General features: G+C 37.5%; 1 protein-coding gene across 1 annotated transcript in view; it reads left to right on the top strand.

Annotated features, from left to right (window-relative positions):
* Window positions 1-23391, top strand: part of LOC128647217 (atrial natriuretic peptide receptor 1-like) — a 298027-nt gene that overhangs the window by 231449 nt on the left and 43187 nt on the right. Inside the window, 2 exon segments of the mRNA XM_053700003.1 lie at window positions 10953-11105; window positions 13763-13861. Of these exon segments, the coding sequence (XP_053555978.1) occupies window positions 10953-11105; window positions 13763-13861 (252 nt within the window).

The following is a 23391-nucleotide window of genomic DNA, read 5'->3' as shown; positions in this document are numbered from 1 at the left end:
ATCGAGAGTTTAATCAAATGCTGCGTTAGGCTCCAAAAAAGGAGCGTAGAGCATTTTTACCGCAAATGCAACTCTCGATACCAGAGTTGCTTACGGACGCGGCCGGCCTCAAAAACGTGCTCGTGCACGATTCCCCCATAGGAAACAATGGGGCTGTTTGAGCTGAAAAAAAACCTAACACCTGCAAAAAAGCAGCGTTCAGCTCCTAACGCAGCCCCATTGTTTCCTATGGGGAAACACTTCCTACGTCTGCACCTAACACTCTAACATGTACCCCGAGTCTAAACACCCCTAACCTTACACTTATTAACCCCTAATCTGCCGCCCCCGCTGTCGCTGACCCCTGCATATTTTTTTAAACCCCTAATCTGCCGCTCCGTAAACCGCCGCCACCTACGTTATCCCTATGTACCCCTAATCTGCTACCCCTAACACCGCCGACCCCTAGATTATATTTATTAACCCCTAACCTGCCCCCCACAACGTCGCCGACACCTGCCTACACTTATTAACCCCTAATCTGCCGAGCGGACCTGAGCGCTACTATAATAAAGTTATTAACCCCTAATCCGCCTCACTAACCCTATCATAAATAGTATTAACCCCTAATCTGCCCTCCCTAACATCGCCGACACCTAACTTCAATTATTAACCCCTAATCTTCCGATCGGAGCTCACCGCTATTCTAATAAATGGATTAACCCCTAAAGCTAAGTCTAACCCTAACACTAACACCCCCCTAAGTTAAATATAATATTTATCTAACGAAATAAATTAACTCTTATTAAATAACTTATTTCTATTTAAAGCTAAATACTTACCTGTAAAATAAACCCTAATATAGCTACAATATACATTATAATTATATTATAGCTATTTTAGGATTAATATTTATTTTACAGGCAACTTTGTAATTATTTTAACCAGGTACAATAGCTATTAAATAGTTAAGAACTATTTAATAGTTACCTAGTTAAAATAATAACAAATTTACCTGTAAAATAAATCCTAACCTAAGTTATAATTAAACCTAACACTACCCTATCAATAAAATAATTAAATAAACTACCTACAATTACCTACAATTAACCTAACACTACACTATCAATAAATTAATTAAACACAATTCCTACAAATAAATACAATTAAATAAACTAGCTAAAGTACAAAAAATAAAAAAGAACTAAGTTACAGAAAATAAAAAAATATTTACAAACATAAGAAAAATATTACAACAATTTTAAACTAATTACACCTACTCTAAGCCCCCTAATAAAATAACAAAGCCCCCCAAAATAAAAAATTCCCTACCCTATTCTAAATTAAAAAAGTTACAAGCTCTTTTACCTTACCAGCCCTGAACAGGGCCCTTTGCGGGGCATGCCCCAAGAATTTCAGCTCTTTTGCCTGTAAAAAAAAACATACAATACCCCCCCCCAACATTACAACCCACCACCCACATACCCCTAATCTAACCCAAACCCCCTTAAAGAAACCTAACACTAAGCCCCTGAAGATCTTCCTACCTTGTCTTCACCATACCAGGTTCACCGATCCGTCCTGGCTCCAACATCTTCATCCAACCATAATCCGGTCCAGAAGAGGCTCCAAAGTCTTCCTCCTATCCGGCAAGAAGAGGACATCCGGACCGGCAAACATCTTCTCCAAGCGGCATCTTCGATCTTCTTCCATCCGGAGCGAAGCGGCAGGATCCTGAAGATATCCAGCGCGGAACATCCATCCGGACCGACGACTGAACGACGAATGACTGTTCCTTTAAGGGACGTCATCCAAGATGGCGTCCCTCGAATTCCGATTGGCTGATAGGATTCTATCAGCCAATCGGAATTAAGGTAGGAATTTTCTGATTGGCTGATGGAATCAGCCAATCAGAATCTAGTTCAATCCGATTGGCCAATCCAATCAGCCAATCAGATTGAGCTCGCATTCTATTGGCTGATCGGAACAGCCAATAGAATGCGAGCTCAATCTGATTGGCTGATTGGATCAGCCAATCGGATTGAACTTGATTCTGATTGGCTGATTCCATCAGCCAATCAGAAAATTCCTACCTTAATTCCGATTGGCTGATAGAATCCTATCAGCCAATCGGAATTCGAGGGACGCCATCTTGGATGACGTCCCTTAAAGGAACAGTCATTCGTCGTTCAGTCGTCGGTCCGGATGGATGTTCCGCGCTGGATGTCTTCAGGATCCTGCCGCTTCGCTCCGGATGGAAGAAGATCGAAGATGCCGCTTGGAGAAGATGTTTGCCGGTCCGGATGTCCTCTTCTTGCCGGATAGGAGGAAGACTTTGGAGCCTCTTCTGGACCGGATTATGGATCGCCAACCCCCGCTTGGGTTGGATGAAGATGTTGGAGCCAGGACGGATCGGTGAACCTGGTATGGTGAAGACAAGGTAGGAAGATCTTCAGGGGCTTAGTGTTAGGTTTCTTTAAGGGGGTTTGGGTTAGATTAGGGGTATGTGGGTGGTGGGTTGTAATGTTGGGGGGGGGGTATTGTATGTTTTTTTTTACAGGCAAAAGAGCTGAAATTCTTGGGGCATGCCCCGCAAAGGGCCCTGTTCAGGGCTGGTAAGGTAAAAGAGCTTGTAACTTTTTTAATTTAGAATAGGGTAGGGAATTTTTTATTTTGGGGGGCTTTGTTATTTTATTAGGGGGCTTAGAGTAGGTGTAATTAGTTTAAAATTGTTGTAATATTTTTCTTATGTTTGTAAATATTTTTTTATTTTCTGTAACTTAGTTCTTTTTTATTTTTTGTACTTTAGCTAGTTTATTTAATTGTATTTATTTGTAGGAATTGTGTTTAATTAATTTATTGATAGTGTAGTGTTAGGTTAATTGTAGGTAATTGTAGGTAGTTTATTTAATTATTTTATTGATAGGGTAGTGTTAGGTTTAATTATAACTTAGGTTAGGATTTATTTTACAGGTAAATTTGTTATTATTTTAACTAGGTAACTATTAAATAGTTCTTAACTATTTAATAGCTATTGTACCTGGTTAAAATAATTACAAAGTTGCCTGTAAAATAAATATTAATCCTAAAATAGCTATAATATAATTATAATTTATATTGTAGCTATATTAGGATTTATTTTACAGGTAAGTATTTAGCTTTAAATAGGAATAATTTATTTAATAAGAGTTAATTTATTTCGTTAGATTTAAATTATATTTAACTTAGGGGGGTGTTAGTGTTAGGGTTAGACTTAGCTTTAGGGGTTAATACATTTATTAGAATAGCGGTGAGCTCCGGTCGGCAGATTAGGGGTTAATAATTGAAGTTAGGTGTCGGCGATGTTAGGGAGGGCAGATTAGGGGTTAATACTATTTATGATAGGGTTAGTGAGGCGGATTAGGGGTTAATACATTTATTATAGTAGCGCTCAGGTCCGCTCGGCAGATTAGGGGTTAATAAGTGTAGGCAGGTGTCGGCGACGTTGAGGGGGGCAGATTAGGGGTTAATAAATATAATATAGGGGTCGGCGATGTTAGGGGCAGCAGATTAGGGGTACATAGGGATAACGTAGGTGGCGGCGATTTGCGGTCGGAAGATTAGGGGTTAATTATTTTAAGTAGCTGGCGGCGACGTTGTGGGGGGCAAGTTAGGGGTTAATAAATGTAATACAGGGGTCGGCGGGGTTAGGGGCAGCAGATTAGGGGTACATAAATATAACGTAGGTGGCGGTCGGCAGATTAGGGGTTAAAAAATTTAATCGAGTGGCGGCGGTGTGGGGGGACCTCGGTTTAGGGGTACATAGGTAGTTTATGGGTGTTAGTGTACTTTAGGGTACAGTAGTTAAGAGCTTTATAAACCGGCGTTAGCCAGAAAGCTCTTAACTCCTGCTATTTTCAGGCGGCTGGAATCTTGTCGTTAGAGCTCTAACGCTCACTTCAGAAACGACTCTAAATACCAGCGTTAGAAAGATCCCATTGAAAAGATAGGCTACGCAAATGGCGTAGGGGGATCTGCGGTATGGAAAAGTCGCGGCTGAAAAGTGAGCGTTAGACCCTTTAATCACTGACTCCAAATACCAGCGGGCGGCCAAAACCAGCGTTAGGAGCCTCTAACGCTGGTTTTGACGGCTACCGCCGAACTCCAAATCTAGGCCTGAGTATCTTTATTTGAAATGCAAGAATGTAAGTTTAGATGCCGGCCCATTTTTGGTGAACAACCTAGGTTGTCCTTGCTGATTGGTGGATAAATTCATCCACCAATAAAAAACTGCTGTCAAGAGTGCTGAACCAAGAAAAAAAGCTTAGATGCCTTCTTTTTCATATAAAGATAGCAAGAGAACAAAGAAAAATTGATAATAGGAGTAAATTAGAAAGTTGCTTAAAATTACATGCTCTATCTGAATCACAAAAGAAAAATTTTAGGTACAGTGTCCCTTTAACCATATCACATTCAGATTATAGGGCTCAAGCAATAGAATCCACAGTTATACATTGCAGTCTTTGTTCAAGGGTTTTTAGAACTGATAGGTAGTTGTGTTAGTTCAAGCCCAGTTCAAACAGCGTATCCTTCCTGTAGACAGAATAGAGCTATTTCCAGGGATAAATTTCCTGCTGGAGGTAACACTTTTCTTCCCCCACACCCCTCCTATCCGCTTAAGGAAGTGATACTTTTGCTCTTACTTACACAGTCATACACTCTATCAATTGTTTCTAGTTTGGTGACAATATTATAATTGCAGATTGGGCTACCAGCTTGTACGTTGTAGGGAAATGCCAAACTTAGACACTTTGTAAACTTTGAGCCCTCAGCCCTTCCCTGTTAGGATTCACTTAACCACATCTACTGTAGGGATCACTTAAACAGTCTATGGGGAGTTTTTTGGGTAGCTTTCTGGTAGCTTTCTACCAGACAATAAAAGTCAGTCTTCCCCTTTATCCCGGTCCACTTTAACCTTTATTTCCAGCTCAGTGTCAAGGTCTGATTTCCAGGCAGTCCAAGATTTTGTGAGGTTAGGGATTTACAGTTCTTACAATAGAAAAAGGTAAAGAGACAGAAAACGAGCCTTGCCCGTGGTACCTGCTTCTTCCGCTGATCCTTCTGTGTAAAAATTCAGTGCCTCGTCAATTAAGCCCGGTCTCAATCAGCCAGTTCCTATGTCATGCTGCCAGGATTTTTACGTTGCCATTTTTCTGTAGGGGGGGAATCATCCAGGAGTGATATATAGGGAGGCCGTTGATCTCAGACACCTCTGCGATTGCAGCCTCAGCCTCAGCCTGCTCCTTCACCTCCGCTCCCCTGTCAGAAAGCACCAGACAGAATACCACCGGGCCAGCTACTGTCCTGATATTTTGGTATGTGGCAAGGCTGTCAATCTCAGGCACCTCCAGGCTCACAGCACAGGTCTGCTCAGTCAACTCCGACGACTCCACTCCGCCTCCGAGCACCGCCAATCAGGGTATCAACGGGCAGGCTGCTATCTTTCCTTGTGCTTTAGGTATGTGGGGATGTTGTACCAAAACGCCCCTTGGCGTCACGACTCTGCTCCTGAGTCTATCTGCTTCCAGGCTGCCGGCATCTGCTGTAATGTATCCAGACCAGTGCGTGTCTTCACCGGCCAAGGAATAACACAGGTGGGGTAGATCGATAGAGCCCAACTCCCCTGAGCTTGGTACTAGCGTCCCACGTTGCTGCTAGCTCCTCCCCTTCCGGCCTCCTCTCGGATTATGCTTTTCACCAGCCGAGCCTAGCTAGGTTTAGTCTTCAACAAAGACTTTCAAGAGAGCAAAGCAAATTTGATGATAACAGTAAATTGGAAAGTTGTTTAAAAACTGCATACCCTATCTGAATCATGAAAATTTAATTTCGACTTTACTGTCACTTTAAACAGACTCACAATAGACTCATGATCTTCCATACCAATGGACCATTTACCCAATAAGGTTTATCTATCTGGATAAGACTTTACATTGGTTGTAATGCTAGGCCTCTTTTTTTTATTTATTTATAATCCAAAGCAAATTACATGTACATTTCTAAAGTTGCAGGTAATCCTTTGGGAATTCTATATCCATTTAAAGATATTTCTTTCCTATGGCATGGAGAGTCCACAAAACATTCTAATTACTAGTGGGAAATTCACTCCTGGCCAGTAGGAGGAGGCAAAGAACACCCCAGCAGAGCTGTTAAGTATCACATCCCTTACCCATAACCCCCAGTTCTCTTTGCCTTGATCACTGGAGGATGGCGAAGATAGTGTCTGAAGATTTTAATCTTTTTAATGGGTACTTTTCCCTGCAAGCAAGGATTGGGGCTATGCTGTGTCCATGTCAATTTCTTTAGTAAGAGTAATGATGGCTATTAGCAGTTAGAAGACGGCGAGGTGGTCTTTGCTTAAACTTCTAACATTATTGCTACCCCTATTATAGAAAGCCAGGGTTGATTACTCTGTTCTTTCTTTTCTATAGGCCCCTGGTAGAAATGGAGAAGCTGCCACACCTCAGAAAACAGAAAGTATTTGAATCTGTTTTAGGGGCACTGCTTTTATGTGAAAAGAGGCATCGTATTTTATTGGGGCTCAGAGATGGAGAGTGTATGAAGTGTTTGACAGGTGTTTGTTCTACTTTTTACTTTTTGCAATTGCTTTTCAGCTCAGCTCATTTGGCCCAATCAGTGCTGCTGTCGGTTTTTGCACTGTTTTTGTTTGGCGCAATTTTTATTTATTTTTTAGCGGTAACGTGACAACTCCTCAGGACTTCCGGTTTTCGGCTTCTCTGTTCAGATCGGAGTTTGCCGCTGCAAGTGTGGAGGTAGCAATTTCCTCTGTCAACAGTTGCAAGTGGATTTGGGCTGTTCTGGTAACAAGGAGGTGTATTTTGCTACCGGGTGTGTCCGGTTTTCTGTGCTAGTGGGATAGCAACTTCTGGAGGAGTAAGACCTCAGCAGAGCTGAGGGTTTTAGGTGCTTATTTATGTTTTATTGTTTCATATAAAAAAAATAATTTGTCATTTAAAATTTGTGTTAATTGTTAGGAACTGATACCCAATTATGGACACTAATGCTGAAGTTGATTAATTTGAAAAATGTTTATTGTGTTTGGAGGCTAAAATAATCCCTCCTGTACAGTTTTGCTCTTCATGTCTAAATACTACTTTAAAGGGACATGAAACCCCAAAATTTTCTTTCATGATTCAGATAGAGAATAAAATTTTAAACAACTTTCTAATTTACTTCTATTATCTAATTTATTTTATTTCTTGGTATTATTTGCTGAAGTAACAGCAATGCACTACTGGTTTCTAACTGCTCACATGGGTGAGACAATGACAATCTGTATATATATTCAGCCACCAATTAGCAGCTGGAACCTAGGTTCTTTGCTGCTCCTGAGCTTGCCTATAAAAACATTTCAGCAAAAGGTTAACAAGAGAAAGAAGCAAATTAAATAATAGAAGTAAATTGGAAAGTTGTTTAAAAATGTATTCCCTATCTGAATCATGAAAGAAATTTTTGGGGTTTCATGTCCCTTTTTATAGTTTAAAGATAAGATGTCTCTCCCTGAGCCTCCTTTCTCTCAGGATAGTGTTATCCTAGCTACGCCTCAGGTGTCACCTGAAGCTTCCCAAGCTTCACATGCAGTGCCCTGCTGTTCCTCTCAACCTCCTGGAGGTGTTTTTTTAACCGAGGTATTTCGCTGTGCAGATTACTGCTGTTTCTGCAGCTTTATCAGCTTTTCCAAAAGTTTCTGGTAAGCGTAAGAGGGAATCTAAACATATTGAATTAGTAAGGCTGACTCCGCTAAGGCTGCGTTAGTCAGTTTGTCTCATTTATCTGATGAGGATGATTCTTCAGTGAATTTTGAGCGGGAATTGTCAGATTTTGATACTGAAGTGACCAATTCTGCAGATTCAGAGGAGATTTATTTCAGATTTAATTTAGAACACCTTTAACTTCTTTTGAAGGAGGTTCTTGCTACTTTGGAAGAATCCAACGCATCTGTTGCGGAGAATCCAAAGAGGTCTAGTAAGCTTAATAGGGTATATGATGTACCCTCATCTGTGGAAGTATTTCCAGTTCCAGACTGTATGGCAGATATTATAACTCAGGAATGGGATAAACCAGGGATTCATTTTTTCCTATCCCCTGTTTTTAAAAAGATGTTTCCTGCTGCTAATGCTATTCCTTATTTGTGGCGCACAGTGCCCAAGGTAGAGGGAGCTATCTCTACTCTGGCTAAGAGAACTACTATTCCTATTGAAGATAGTTGTTATTTCAAGGATCCTATGGATAAGAAGCTTTAGGCTTTTTTGAAGAAGATTTACATTCATCAGGGATTACAGTGGCAACCTGTTACTAGTATTGCTACAGTTGCGGGGAGTAGCATCTTATTGGTGCGATTACTTATCTAATCTTATCCTAGAAGATGCTACTATAGAGGAGATCCAAGACAGGATCAAGGCTCTCATACCTTTATTTGTGATGCCAACATGCAAGTTCTTAGGCTGGTTGCTAAGATTTCTGGGTTTACTGTTTTAGCTTGCAGAGCTCTGTGGTTAAAATCTTGGTCTGCAGATGTTACATCCAAGTCCAAGCTTTTCTATCTGCCTTATAAGGGTAAACCCTTGTTTGGACCAGGTCTGGCAGAAATTATTTCTGGCATTACAGGTGGAAAGGGTTCTTTCCTACCTCAAGATAAAAAGAATAGACCTAAGGGTTGCCAGAATTCTAATTTTTGTTCTTTTCATAACTTTAAGGGACAGAAGTCTTCCTCTTCCAAGTCGGATCAATCCAAGTCTTCTTGGAGGTCCAGTCAGCCTTGGAATAGGGGGAAGCAAGCCAAGGAGCCTTCCGTTGATTCTAAATCAACATGAAGGGTCTGCCCCCCATCCTGTAGTGGATTAAGTGGGGGGGCAGGCTTTTTTTTTTCAGAAGGCTTAGATACACGATGTTCCAGATCCTTGGGCCATAGATATAGTATTCCACAGTTACAGAATAGGATTCAAATCTTGTCCTCCCATGGGCAGGTTCCACCTGTCAAGGTTATCTGTGAACCAGATAAAGAGAGAGGCCTTCTTAAACTGAGTAAAGGACCTATCATCCCTGGAAGTGATTGTTCCAGTTCCTCTAGAGGAACAGTGTCTAGGATTTTCAGGAAGACTTCTGCCCTGTTTGTTGTTTTGTGGTAAGCGTAGGGGTTAGAAGGCCACTTCTACCACTCTTTCTCTCTGTTTGAGAAGTGTTATCCGTTTAGTTTATGAGACAGCTGGACAGCAGCCTCCTGAGAGAATTACGGCTCATTCCACTAGAGCTGTTTCATCTTCATGGGCTTTCAAAAATGATGCTTCTGTGGAGCAAATCTGCAAGGCGACCACTTGGTCCTCTATACATAGATTTTCCAAATGCTACAAATTTAATAATTTTTCCTCAGCTGAGGCTTCTGTTGGGAGAAAGGTTCTTCAAGCGGTGGTGCCTTTAGTTTAGGTCCACCTGTCTTGTTCTCCCTCCCTATTTATTCTGGGTCCTCTAGCTTGGGTATTGGGTCCCACTAGTAATTAGAATGTTTTGTGGACTCTCCATGCCATAGGAAAGAAAACAAAATGTATGCTTACCTGATAAATTTATTTATTTCCGGGCATGGAGAGTCCTTATTCAAATTAAGACCGCAGTTTTTTTGTATAGTCCTCAGGCACCTCTATACCCTTGTGTTATCTTCTTTTTCCATTTCCCTTCGGCTGAATGACTGGGGGTTATGGGTAAGGGAAGTGCTCTTTGCCTCCTCCTGCTGGCCAAAAGTGAATATCCCACAAGTAATTAGAATGTTTTGTGGACTCTCCATGCACAGAAAGAAAGAAATGTATCAGGTAAGCATACATTTTGTTATTAAGTGTAGTAATTGTGCATACTGTCTATTAAATGTGTCTTATTAGCTGTTGAAGCATTTATTTTCTTTATTTCATTGATATTGTGAAATTTTCAAGAATCAGCATAAATATTTCTATTTTTTTTATTGTAAAGCAAAATATGAAATCAAAGCAATATGAACTATAAATAAAGTCTTTATTTTAGTTGAAGAACTTATTGCAGAAGGTAATTAAAATTAAAAAGTTTTGTAATTAAAAAATATGCTGATAAGCTATTTTAACCACTAAAAGAGTAATATTTCCTATGTAACACTTTTCTCACAATATTTCACTGCTATTGATTTAGCATCATCAAAGATTATGTAATCTTCTTTTTTTAAAATGTACTATCCAGCTTGTGTGTCTTATTTATTTTACAAATATGTTATTGTGCAACATGATTTTGGAGGGTCTGTTTAAAGCGTTATAAAAGTTTATAAAAATATATAATAAAACACATTTGAATACTAAAGATAATGTTATTCCAAGTAAATATTATTTTATATTCAAAACAAAGATTCTTTTACACAGATGTTTTTTTGTTTGTTTTTAAATGAGCTCATCAAAGATAGTCCTTTAAATAAAGTTGTGGCTACTAGAAAACATGCGGCCAATCAGATTAAAGTTAATTGTCATTTTAATGAGTTATGTGTGTTCTTAATTGCATATACATTGTGGACACATAGGGTTCCGTTTGCTAACGGCCAGATGGACAAAAGCTGAGTTCAGCCAATCGTGCTGGAGCATTGGCTGTCAATCACCACAGTCGCAGAAGTCAGGGGGGTTGAGAAACACCACTTTAGAGTTGGCGTAGTAGGTTAAGAAGCAATGGTCTGTTCCAAAACTGCATTTGCAGCTTGTAAAATGTAGCCCATAGTTTCTTATACGCGGAAGCTTTCCTGGCTGTGACTCACCATCATCCTGCGGCTTCTGCTGTAACTGCTTACTACAGGCTCTGTAGCAGAATGATGGTGACGTTGGTGATCACATGGAATATTTAACCCCTTGCAGGTGAATTTGAAAATCATCTTACTTTCTGTTTTTGATTTTCTGCATTTCTTTTTTTGTTTTAAGATATGGTCGTTTCTGGAGTCCCAAAAGAAAATGGTATAAAACATGTGAGTGAAATAGCAAGCATGGCCCTAGATTTAGTTGCTGTTTGCAAGACTTTTCGAATTCCTCACAAACCCAATACACAGTTAAAGATTCGAGCTGGCATTCATTCAGGTAGGTTTTTATCCATTCAAAGGAACTTTTAATCAGCTTTGCAACAAACGTATTTAATTTGCTAAGTGGATAAAACAGAAATACAATTTTATTAAGTTACTTAAAGGGACATGAAACCCCAAAAAATTATTTGATGATTCAGATAGAGAATACAATTTTAAACAACTTTCCAATTTACTTCTATTATTTCATTTGCTTCCTTCTCTTGTTATCCTTTGCTGAAAGCTTTATCTAGATAAGCTCAGGAGCAGCAAAGAGCCTAGGTGGTCGCTGCTGATTGGTGGCTGCATACATATACCGATTGTCATTGGCTCACCCATTTGTTCCGTCAGCAACCAGTAGTGCATTGATGCTCATTCAACAAATGATACCAAGAGAATGAAACAAATTGTTTAATAGAAGTAAATTAGAAAGTTGTTTAAAATTGTATTCTCTATCAGAATCATGAAAGAAAAGTTTTGGGTTTCCTGTCCCTTTAACATGTATTGAGTTACAGAGCTCAATGGTACAATCTGTGGTTTATTTTATTTATTATTATATTATATAATTGTGTATAAGTGTTCTATATTTTTAAATGACTGCAGTTTCCCACAAAGGCCTCGTACATAGAAATATGTATTCTGAGGGCATCTAAGAACTAAATGGTCTATTGAATCAGACCATATTTCTTGCTGAAGTGTAAGTTTGATTCACTCTTTGGATATCCTGATCTATATCACAGACATTATTTAATTCTCATATATAACTTGACTGTAACACCTGTACAGTATTGGTGTTCTTTTCCATGGACCAACCAACATTTCTGTGAAGAAGTGCTTCTACAAATTACTCCTGAACCTACTACCACCATCTTGAGATCATGACCCCTTGTTTCTGGTGCCTCTCTCTTTTCTGAAAAATACGTTCATATTCAGCTTTATTAAATGCTTTTTTAATCGTATCAGCTCTCTCCCTTTTCTCCTCTAAGATATACATATTACTTAAAAAGTCATATGGGTTTTATCTGTATGCTCATGACACTGAATTCTACCTCCGTTTCCTTGCTCACGCTTGCCCCCAATTGCCTATGTAGCATCTCAGCCTAGATTACCTCTCACTACTGAAAACTCAGAATCTCTGGAATTGAGCTCTGTCTTTTCTTCTTGTTATCTAAAAGCTACAAATAAGTCACTTACTGTTGATAACTCAGCCTTTACTTCAACCAGTCAGGCCAATTGATTTGGGGTCATATCTGCTCCACATATTAAAAGGACACTAAAGTAAAAATAAAGATTTCACAATTCAGATAGAGCATGCAGTTTTACAGGACTTTCCAAATCGCTTCCATTATCAAACTGTGCACAGTCTCCTTATATGCACACTTTCTGAGGCCCCAGCTACTACTCAACATGTGCAAAAGTTTGCAGTGTATATATGCGTCTATGATTGGCTGATGACTGTCACATGATACAAGGAAAAATTGCAGTAAATGTTAAAAAAATTCAGAAACAAATCTACTGCTTATTTAAAATTCATAGTAAGTGTTATTGCATTGTCTTTTTATTATGTACGTGATGATTATACAATTCTACTGTATCAGATTTGTGGGACATTTTGCTGTTCTGATCCCCATCTATTCCTCTAATACCACTCACATCTCTAGTTAAAAATGGAGAACATACAAGGATGAAGTATTTCTCAGTGGTCACCAAGATGCATGTTACTTGCATATGATTGTATCATTAATTTGAATGTGATAGATCTTTACATCTGTATTAGACATGTGCGATTCGGTTCGGTTCGATTCGGAAATTCAGAAAATTCGGCAAATTTGGAGATTCGGATCGAACCGAATCTCCGAATTAAAATAGTGCCGAATCTACTGAATAAATCAGAATTACTCCGGATTTATTCGGATTTATTCGGATTTATTCGGATTTATTCGGTAGATTCGGATGGCCATGGATTACACTAGTATTGTACAGTATATTAGGTTATATCACTCTGCTATGGGTTACACCTAATGTACAGTACATAATACTAGTCTAATCCCACCTAACACGAATCGAACCGAATCCAGACGAATTTATTCAAATCCGAATGAATCTGAAACAAATCCGAACCAAATTTATTCGAATCCGAATGAATCCGAAACAAATCCGAACCGAATTGATTCAAATTTTTCCGAATTCGAATCGATCCGAACCGAAATTAAAAAAAATTGCACATGTCTAATCTGTATTTACATCTGTCTTGTGTGTATTTTGAAGTTAATACTCTTACTGGTGTTTTTATACAATTATACAATATTGTTAATTTCCCTGTTTACTCAGTTCTTTAAGGGACATAAAACCACAAAATTATAGGTCATGATACAGATAGAGAATACAATTGTAAAGAAATTTCAAATTTACTTCTTTTAACAAATTTGATTAATTATTTTGGTATCCTTTTTTGAAGGAGCAGCAATACACTACTGGGAGCTAGCTGAACACATCTGTTAAGTCAATGACAAGTGGCATATTTATGCAGCCGCCAATCCGTATCTAGCATTGCTTCTCTAAGCAAAGGATACCAAGAGAATGAAACAAATTATATAATGGTGTAGTACACTTTTAATTATAACTTTCAATTCCTTTAAATTGTTTCAACAATTTCTTTTTATTCTGCTTCTATAGGTCCTGTAGTTGCTGGCGTTGTGGGCACAAAAATGCCTCGTTATTGTTTATTCGGAGATACAGTTAACACGGCTTCAAGAATGGAATCTACAAGTGAAGGTAAAATTATATTATGTGTCATTTATTAAAGGTTTATAAACTAAATGAAACACATAGCCAAGTGATTATTAAACAGGGACACACTGGAGTATCAAAGCCCACAGCTGGGGGATGTCATACAGCATTGGGGCGGAGCATAAAAAAAAAATATTTTTTTAGCAATACATTTTTTAACATCTATGTTTTTTTGAAGTTATCATTGTATTGCCTTACTTGAGCCCTACAGGTAAATAAGAAATATTGGGGTGCTTTAGCTACATGAATTTCTACTACTCCCCTGATGTACCTAATCAAGGGGCCAACCACAACCCTTCTCTTGTTTTCAGCAGATAATGATTTCTGCTGAAATCTAAAAAATGCATCTGACCCTGAAGCTTGAAATCATTACTTACCAAAAACAACACAAAACCATTATGTGCTGCATGGTTCGTCATAGAGCTGTGTAACAGAGAAAAAAAATGTGCATCACTGACAACAAGCAACATGGCTTTTTAGGGGTATAACAATTACAAGGCCTTTGGGGCATATTTATCAAAGCATCAACTAAAAATACACTTGAATCCCGCTTCGTATTTGTTGCGAGATTGATCCACCATAGTTATCAAAGCGACAATATCGGCAAATATTGAAATTTGTGACATAATATACGCTCCCGCGATCTCAATCTGACACAGATTGATGCTTGCGTCATTACAGATGTTTTGAATTCAGATTCGACTCTATTTGACCCTTTTCCAAATTTATCAAACATTTAACAGGTATGCTTGCGTCTATTCCGATGCAGCATACCTAGTTTTCAATCCGCCACCCTTGAGACCGCGTATGCCATAGAAATCAATGGGAGTCTGAAAACACAGAAAGGTACTTCTAGTAAAAACATTTGATCAATACATATAACCATCTATTAACAATATTCATGGATTCATGCTAAAAACACTTACAAAATACAGAAAATATTACAATATAAAATTAATGCAATACTGGATATACAATAAAATGTACAATAAAAAATACAATAGAAAATATAATATATAATAAATGTAAGTCCTCAACACAAGATCTTTCACTTAGTTGGGTAAATATTTGTATCCATTATAATGTAATAACTCCGATTCCATGAGTGATAAACAAGTGGTAAAAAATAAAAATATGTGATTCATGTTATCCAAAGTGTTCAAAAATGTCCAATAAGAGTTGTATCCAAAACAATCCAAAACAATAAAAAAAAATACAAAATAAAATGTATGTTTATCCTTGAAGTGGTAAGTGCAGAAAGCCAAAAACACAAAAACGCAAAAAGAAAAAAAATACAAAACATTTTGAAAAATATGGACGATAGATAGGAGATCTCCTGTTTAAAATGTTGTGACCAAACGTAAACTTAAATGTGTTTCTTAAGTAACTCCTGAAGTGAGTATGTGAGTGTCCTATTTAAAAAGGCATGATTTGTTCCCACAAATAAATATCACAGTGACCTTTAAGGTTGAAGGTAAAATAAAAAGTTCCCAAGAGTCTTGATAAAGGCCTATTACGGGCCGAAACACGTAGACCCTAGCACTGGTAAGCCTTGTTTTATTGTTTTAATCTATTCAAAACTATCTACACTATTATATCTTTCTTTCACAGGAGGATTATCGATATTTGATATTGGGAACTTTTTATTTTACCTTCAACCTTAAAGGTCACTGTGATATTTATTTGTGGGAACAAATCATGCCTTTTTAAATAGGACACTCACATACTCACTTCAGGAGTTACTTAAGAAACACATTTAAGTTTATGTTTGGTCACAACATTTTAAACAGGAGATCTCCTATCTATCTTCCATATTTTTCACATTTTTTTGTATTTTTTCCCTTTTGCATTTTTGCGTTTTTGGCTTTCTGCACTTAACACTTCAAGGATAAACATACATTTTATTTTTTGAAACACATTTTTTTGTATTGTTTTGGATACAACTCTTATTGGACATTTTTTAACACTTTGGATAACGTGAATCACATATTTTTATTTTTTACCACTTGTTTATCACTCATTGGAATCAGAGGTCACCACCATTTTAGTTATTACATTATAATGGATACAAATATTTACCCAACTAAGTGAAAGATCTTGTGTTGAGGACTTACATCCCAAGGACTATCCCAGTTTTTTATTATATATTATATTTTTTTATTATATATTATATTTTCTATAGTATTTTTATTGTACATTTTATTGTATATCCAGTATTGCATTCATTTTATATTGTAATATTTTCTGTATTTTTTAAGTGTTTTTAGCATGGATCCATGAATATTGTTAATAGATGTTTATATGTATTGAATAAACTTTTTTACTAGAAGTACCTTTGCCTCCATTAGGACAGGCGCCTTGGTTATACACACACATTTTTTATATATTCACATTGGTGACAGCTAGGGGTCACTACACCAAGGCAACTAGGTACAATCAACTGGCGCTAAAGTTACCATTTTTCCTCTTTTGAAAACACAGAAAGCTTAGGTCCGATGCTGCAAGAGAATGAAGTATATTACATAATAAAAGTAAATTAGACACACTATTAAAATTGTATACCCTTTCTAAATCAAACAATATTATTGCTCCACATTTGGTGCACTAGTATATAGATATAGGGATAAAAATGAAAAATGCTTTACTACTTATGGATTATGTTAGAAAATTGTCTCTCATTACAAAGCAAGGGGACAATATTATTTCTCCAAATTTGTTGAAAAGTTTTGCTCCAAACACTAATAGATATAGAGATAAAAATGAAATACGCAACATAATATAGCTAACTTCCTTTTTATTTTTTGTGAAAAATCTATGTGCACCACGATTAAGCCATATAATACAAGTCCCACTCTGCACTTTGCACCATTTTTTTTTTTTCAGCCCGCTTTATATCGCTGGCTACTTCGCACCAATTTTGACGCAACACTTTTCGCCCAAATTATGACACAGACTCCGTCCTAAACAACCCACACATTAGTGAATTTTTCAACCACTTTTGATTGGAATATGCATAATCACATGATTTATGACATCAGCCAATCTGATTCAAATATACATTTTAAACTATCACTAACTAATGAAATTGCTCGATAGGGGTTACACAGGTACAGAGAGAAAACTGGCCCAGCTCTTAAAATATCCATTGATTGCAAATAAATACATATGATACCCTGATTACGTTATATTCACAATTATTCCTGCTCAGAATAACAATACATTTACACTATATACATATAGTGGTATAAATAAACACAGAGATATGATAGACAACATTGTTTAGAACAAAAAAAGGAACTTAGGGACATGTAAATATGTTTGCAAAAGATTTCTGACATAACACACACACACATATATATATATTTATATGTATATATATATATATATATATATATATATATATATATATATATATATACACACAATTATGTGCAAAGATATATGTACAAATTCTAGCATTGATAATCATTTATTAAAAAAAAAACCATGAAATAAAAGCATATCATGTCTTTTAGAAAAACAAATACACATTAATTTATGTGAAAGTATCATATAACAGATTTTTTTTTGTATAACAAATAAATATACAAATAACTTTCTAAGAGATATTGTTTGTTGAGGTATACATGTATTTCTTGGACATTAACAGATGAAAAATAAAAGATTTGCTTTAGAGAAATGTGCTTGTTCATGGACAGCGATGTCTGACGATGTCTGGCGAGCGTATTGACGCCGGCGAATGCACTGAGATTGACGCTTTGATAAATATGCCCTGTAATGTTGATCCATTCCTTTAAACCTTCTCATCAAGTATAGGCCCGTAAAATGTTTGAGGAAGGCGCGGGGGTAGTTTAAAAGACGGAACTCCTCTTTCCAGTGTGAATGTATTTTCTGTATGGTGTGCAATGGTCCCAAAGGTGCCTCTTTTCACTAAAGACAGCATACAGCACACATACACACAATACCCCTCACATAAAAGAGGGGATTTCAAATCTAATGAGTTGCCTCATGGTCCATTAGAGAGAAATGAAACTCCAAAATATATTTTGGGATTCAAACAGAACATACAATGGTAATCAACTATCCAATTTACCTCTATTATGTAATCTGATTTGTTCTGTTTGTATCCTTTGTTGAAAAGAATACCTATGCAGGCTCCGGAGCAGCAATCCACTGCTGGGAGCTAGCTGCTAATTTGTGGCTGCACATATATGACTCTTGTCATTGGTTCATCTAATGTGTTTAGCTAGCTTCCTGTAATGCAATTCTGCTAATTCATCAGGGAATACCAAAGGGATGAAGCACATTTGCTAATTGAAGTAAATTGAAAAAATATGTAAAATAGTATGCTCTATTTGAACCATTAAAAATAAAAAAGTGTGGCTTATATCCCTTTAAATAGCAGGTTTGCGACCCAAAATATTCACTACAATGGGGTAAGGATGCTCTTTCAAAGGAGTGGTTCACATGCCCAGGTGGTTTTCCACTGACCACTGTGTTAACAGTGATCACCTGTCAGAGATATCCCCTATATTGACCTCTACAATACATTAAAAACTTGTCCTGTAGCCACTAGCTGCCATCGTATTGTCATAATAATGACAAATACGTCTCAACTTCGGTAATCACAGAGGTAAAAAGTATATTATTATAACTGTGTTGGTTATGCAAAATTGAGGAATGGATAATAAAGGGATTATCTACCTTTTTAAACAACAAAAATGCTGGTGTTTACTGACCCTTTAATAATTGGAAAATTGTTGGTATCTTAATTCATTTTCAATGTGAAATTTAAAAAGTAAAAAAAAAGACTTTCGATAATAAGTTGTTCATAATTGTGAATTTGGATTGCGATCAGCCAAACAGGACTGGCACATGTTAAGTATGGGGTGATTTTTCACAGAACCAATAATAAAAAATGTGAAGCAGATAAACAATGAAAATGTCTGTCTGAGGTCACATCAGTATTGAAAAGTGTCCATCAGCTGCAGTTGATATGCCAATAATTATCAAATGATCAATTGTTAACCCCAGAAATGTCATGCTCTTGATAGAGAATTATTTTGTAACATATAGTTTAATAATGATTACTTTGTTGATGTTTGATGATTTGTTTTTTTCTTTTCTTTTGCAATATGTAGCTGAGCATTTGGATTAGTTTCAATGCACAAATCGAGCAGCCCCTTTAACAAATACAAATGGAAAAGTGGTTCAAAAGTTCATATTTACACTATTCAGATGGGAAATAATGCAGAAGTTTAGATTTGTACCATTCAATAACTGTATCCACAATTTCATTGTCAGTTGATTGATTCCTGTGTTAGTCAAAAACTATGTTAGATTTACTTTTGTTTTTAATCCACCCTGACCCCATAAAAACACACACACACACATATATATATATTTATATATATATATTGTCCAGGGCCGCCATCAGGGGTGAAAGGGGTTACTGGCATAAGGGGCCCGGTGGTCCCTAGCCCCAGGCCACACTAATGCAGTCATTTTCCTGGAGTCTGGGGCACATTTTGTATAGTGGCAGAGTGTGCTACTACAGAACACAGGGCAGTGGGGCTCAGGCCCCCAGGCCACACTAACGAAGCTGCTATGCAGCCCCAATAGCCAGGATTCTGGAGCACTTTTTTTTCTAAATTGCTGTAAAGTGCTCTACTTTCAGCCCCCTTTTTAGTAGTGCGGCAGGGAACTGGGACACTGTTTTGTTTAATTTCAACTGATCACACTATTGGAAAATTGTTGGTATCTTAATTCATTTTCAATGTGAAATTTAAAAAGTAAAAAAAAAGACTTTCGATAATAAGTTGTTCATAATTGTGAATTTGGATTGCGATCAGCCAAACAGGACTGGCACATGTTAAGTATGGGGTGATTTTTCACAGAACCAATAATAAAAAATGTGAAGCAGATAAACAATGAAAATGTCTGTCTGAGGTCACATCAGTATTGAAAAGTGTCCATCAGCTGCAGTTGATATGCCAATAATTATCAAATGATCAATTGTTAACCCCAGAAATGTCATGCTCTTGATAGAGAATTATTTTGTAACATATAGTTTAATAATGATTACTTTGTTGATGTTTGATGATTTGTTTTTTTCTTTTCTTTTGCAATATGTAGCTGAGCATTTGGATTAGTTTCAATGCACAAATCGAGCAGCCCCTTTAACAAATACAAATGGAAAAGTGGTTCAAAAGTTCATATTTACACTATTCAGATGGGAAATAATGCAGAAGTTTAGATTTGTACTATTCAATAACTGTATCCACAATTTCATTGTCAGTTGATTGATTCCTGTGTTAGTCAAAAACTATGTTAGATTTACTTTTGTTTTTAATCCACCCTGACCCCATAAAAACACACACACACACATATATATATATTTATATATATATATTGTCCAGGGCCGCCATCAGGGGTGAAAGGGGTTACTGGCATAAGGGGCCCGGTGGTCCCTAGCCCCAGGCCACACTAATGCAGTCATTTTCCTGGAGTCTGGGGCACATTTTGTATAGTGGCAGAGTGTGCTACTACAGAACACAGGGCAGTGGGGCTCAGGCCCCCAGGCCACACTAACGAAGCTGCTATGCAGCCCCAATAGCCAGGATTCTGGAGCACTTTTTTTTCTAAATTGCTGTAAAGTGCTCTACTTTCAGCCCCCTTTTTAGTAGTGCGGCAGGGAACTGGGACACTGTTTTGTTTAATTTCAACTGATCACACTATTATAGAGCGCAGGGGGGCCCCGGGCCATCTTAGGAGGTGTGTCTCAGCCCACATGTTTCTTAACACGCCTGGAGTCTGGGACACTTTTTTGTTTTTTAAAAAGTGACGGCAGACAGCAGTGCCAGGGACCGGATTAATGTAGGGGCTATTGGAGCTTTGCAAAATAAAGTTGAAGCTACTTAAATTTACATTTTCTTAAAGGAATAGTCTAGTCAAAATTAAACTTTCTTGATTCAGATAGAGCAGGCAATTTTAGGCAACTTTCTAATTTACTCCTATTATAAATTTTTCTTCATTCTTTTGCTATCTTTATTTGAATGTAAGCTTAGAAGCCGGCCTATTTTTGGTTCAGCACCTTGGTAGAGCTTGATGTTTGGTGGCTACATTTAGACACCAATCAAAAAGGGCTACCTAGGTGCTGAACCAAAAATTGGACATCTCCTATGCTTACATTTCTTGTTATTTCAAATAAAGATATCAAGGAAAATTGATAATAGGAGTAAATAAGAAAGTTTCTTAAAATGGCATGCACTATCTGAATCATAAAAGTTAAATTTTGACTATACTATTCCTTTAAATTGGCAGTAGCTATAGTGTATAATCTGCCTCTTTTTTATCACCTGTTGATGTTAATTTTGCTCTGCAGTTCTGTCACACAACATAACTTGTATTCAACATTTTGTGATTAACAATCAAGGAAAGGAATTTGCCTGGATAACAAAAAAAGTCTCTTTTTAATCAGATCTTTAATTTAAGAGGAGATTTTTTTATCTATTCTTTGTTTCAAAGTAAGAGAATATGCCCCACTTTTATCATGCCAGTCTGTTCTCTTATTTATTTATTTACAAAGCACAATAAATATCACCAAGCACTGATGTTTAAATTAAATGGTTGCTGCATTTACCAGTTACAGTTGATGTTTTCAGTAGTTTAAGATTTAAGACTGCTTTGCAAATGGTTATATGTTATGTATATGTACTGTATAGAAAGTAGTTTTCTCAGTAGGACTCAGTATTGGACTTGTGCTAAATTTGGTTAAAACGCTAAGTATATATGTGCAAAACATTTATACAAGAAATGTCAGCATCATGTTTTTTTATGGGGGTATTTATTTTTATTTTTTTCAAACAAGCTTCATTGGAGAATAAGGTACAACAGAGTACTTTGTAATGTCATACAGCTTCATTCTCATATATAAAGATTAATAATGTCCATCAAAAAATACTTTTAACGAGGAAAAGAATGGAAGGTCAGCAATATGAGCTTGTTATGGTAATTTTACAGTAATAAATCCTACATAATTGGTATTGACAGTAATTCTTAATATATATATATATATATATATCATGGGGGACCACCCGAGATACAAGTCAGTAGCACAGAGGTAACGATGATTCCTGCTCACTTTTCTACCTTGAGCAGGGAAATCAGGAGATCTATGGGTGGCCACCCCTAACTGCAGTAAGGAGGAGTCAAGGGACAATGAGTACGGGGAACAAGAAGGATGAATTAAGGAAAGAAGAAGAGCAGAGAGTGGTTCAGTAAGGATGGAGGGAGATAAAATAGACACCCTCCCATTGGGGCAATCTACTAGGAAGGCCTTTACTTAAATGTGCCAAGCAGGAAGGAGAGACTCACCAGTCTAGAGCCTGGCGAATCAGTTAAAACTGTTTACCCTCCCATGTTAGCACCATCATTTCATGTGTTGCTATACTGCCCGTCTTCATGTAATGATACCTTTCCAGCTGAAGCAAATCACTGACCCTGGTCTTCCACTTCCGCAGACTTGGTACTTGCTGTGATTTCCAATACTTGGGAACAAGCACCTTAGCTCCATTCAGCATCAACAGGAGGAGGCGGTGATTGATATCTGTCAGTTTTTTAGGGAACTCATAAAATATTAGGTAATTAGGATTGGGAGGGAGAATTGTCTTCAGCACTCCGCTCAGCTCAGCCAGAACTGTCTCCCAAAAGGGGCTAATCAGTGGACACGTCCACCAAATGTGGAGAACCAAGCCTTTCCCTCCTCAGCCTCTCCAGCGCTCCCTACAAGCATTTGTATATATATTGTAGTCTCTGAGGTGTCAAATACCAACGACTCAGGAATTTATAATGCATTTCCTGCATTTTTGCAGATACAGATGATTTTTTGGATCTTTCAAAGACTTTGAGCCACTCTTTAGTGCCAAGTTCCATGCCCAGCTCTCTCTGCCAGGCTTTTACAAAGGATGGCAAAACAGAATCATTCTCAACCAGAAGTAACCTGTACAGAAGTGATATTAAATGTTTTGGAGTATGCGCGGTAGTACACAGGACTTCAAATGGTGTTTTTTGTCTGCTTAGCGAAGGTTTACTTTGGCGTGTATTGTAAAAGTGGTGAAGTTGTGCTACCCTGAACTACGAGGAAAACATGTGGTTGTCCCACTCTACCAGCTCCTCCTGGCTTCCAATCAGGCCTTGATTCAGAACATTTGTTATTGAGGAATCCACGAGGGTATATGAGTGCCCGGACACATGTCGCATATATATTCTATCCCTATGTCTGGGTTTTCACATATCGGTGTAACAAGTGAGGGGTGCCTGGAGATATATTCTTTTGTTCGGCTCAATTTGTCCCATGTCAGGGACAGTGGGACAGTGACACCACTCAACTAGTTTTTGTAAACTGATAGCTTTACGGTATTCCTCTAAAAGAGGAACACCCGCTCCTCCTCTCTCTCTTGGAACATAAATGGTTCTCCGGCCAATTCTGGGTCTAATGCCATTCCATATGTACG

The sequence above is a fragment of the Bombina bombina genome, chromosome 2 (assembly GCF_027579735.1).
Source record: "Bombina bombina isolate aBomBom1 chromosome 2, aBomBom1.pri, whole genome shotgun sequence".
Taxonomy (NCBI): domain Eukaryota; kingdom Metazoa; phylum Chordata; class Amphibia; order Anura; family Bombinatoridae; genus Bombina; species Bombina bombina.
This window is presented reverse-complemented; position numbering and strand designations above follow the sequence as displayed.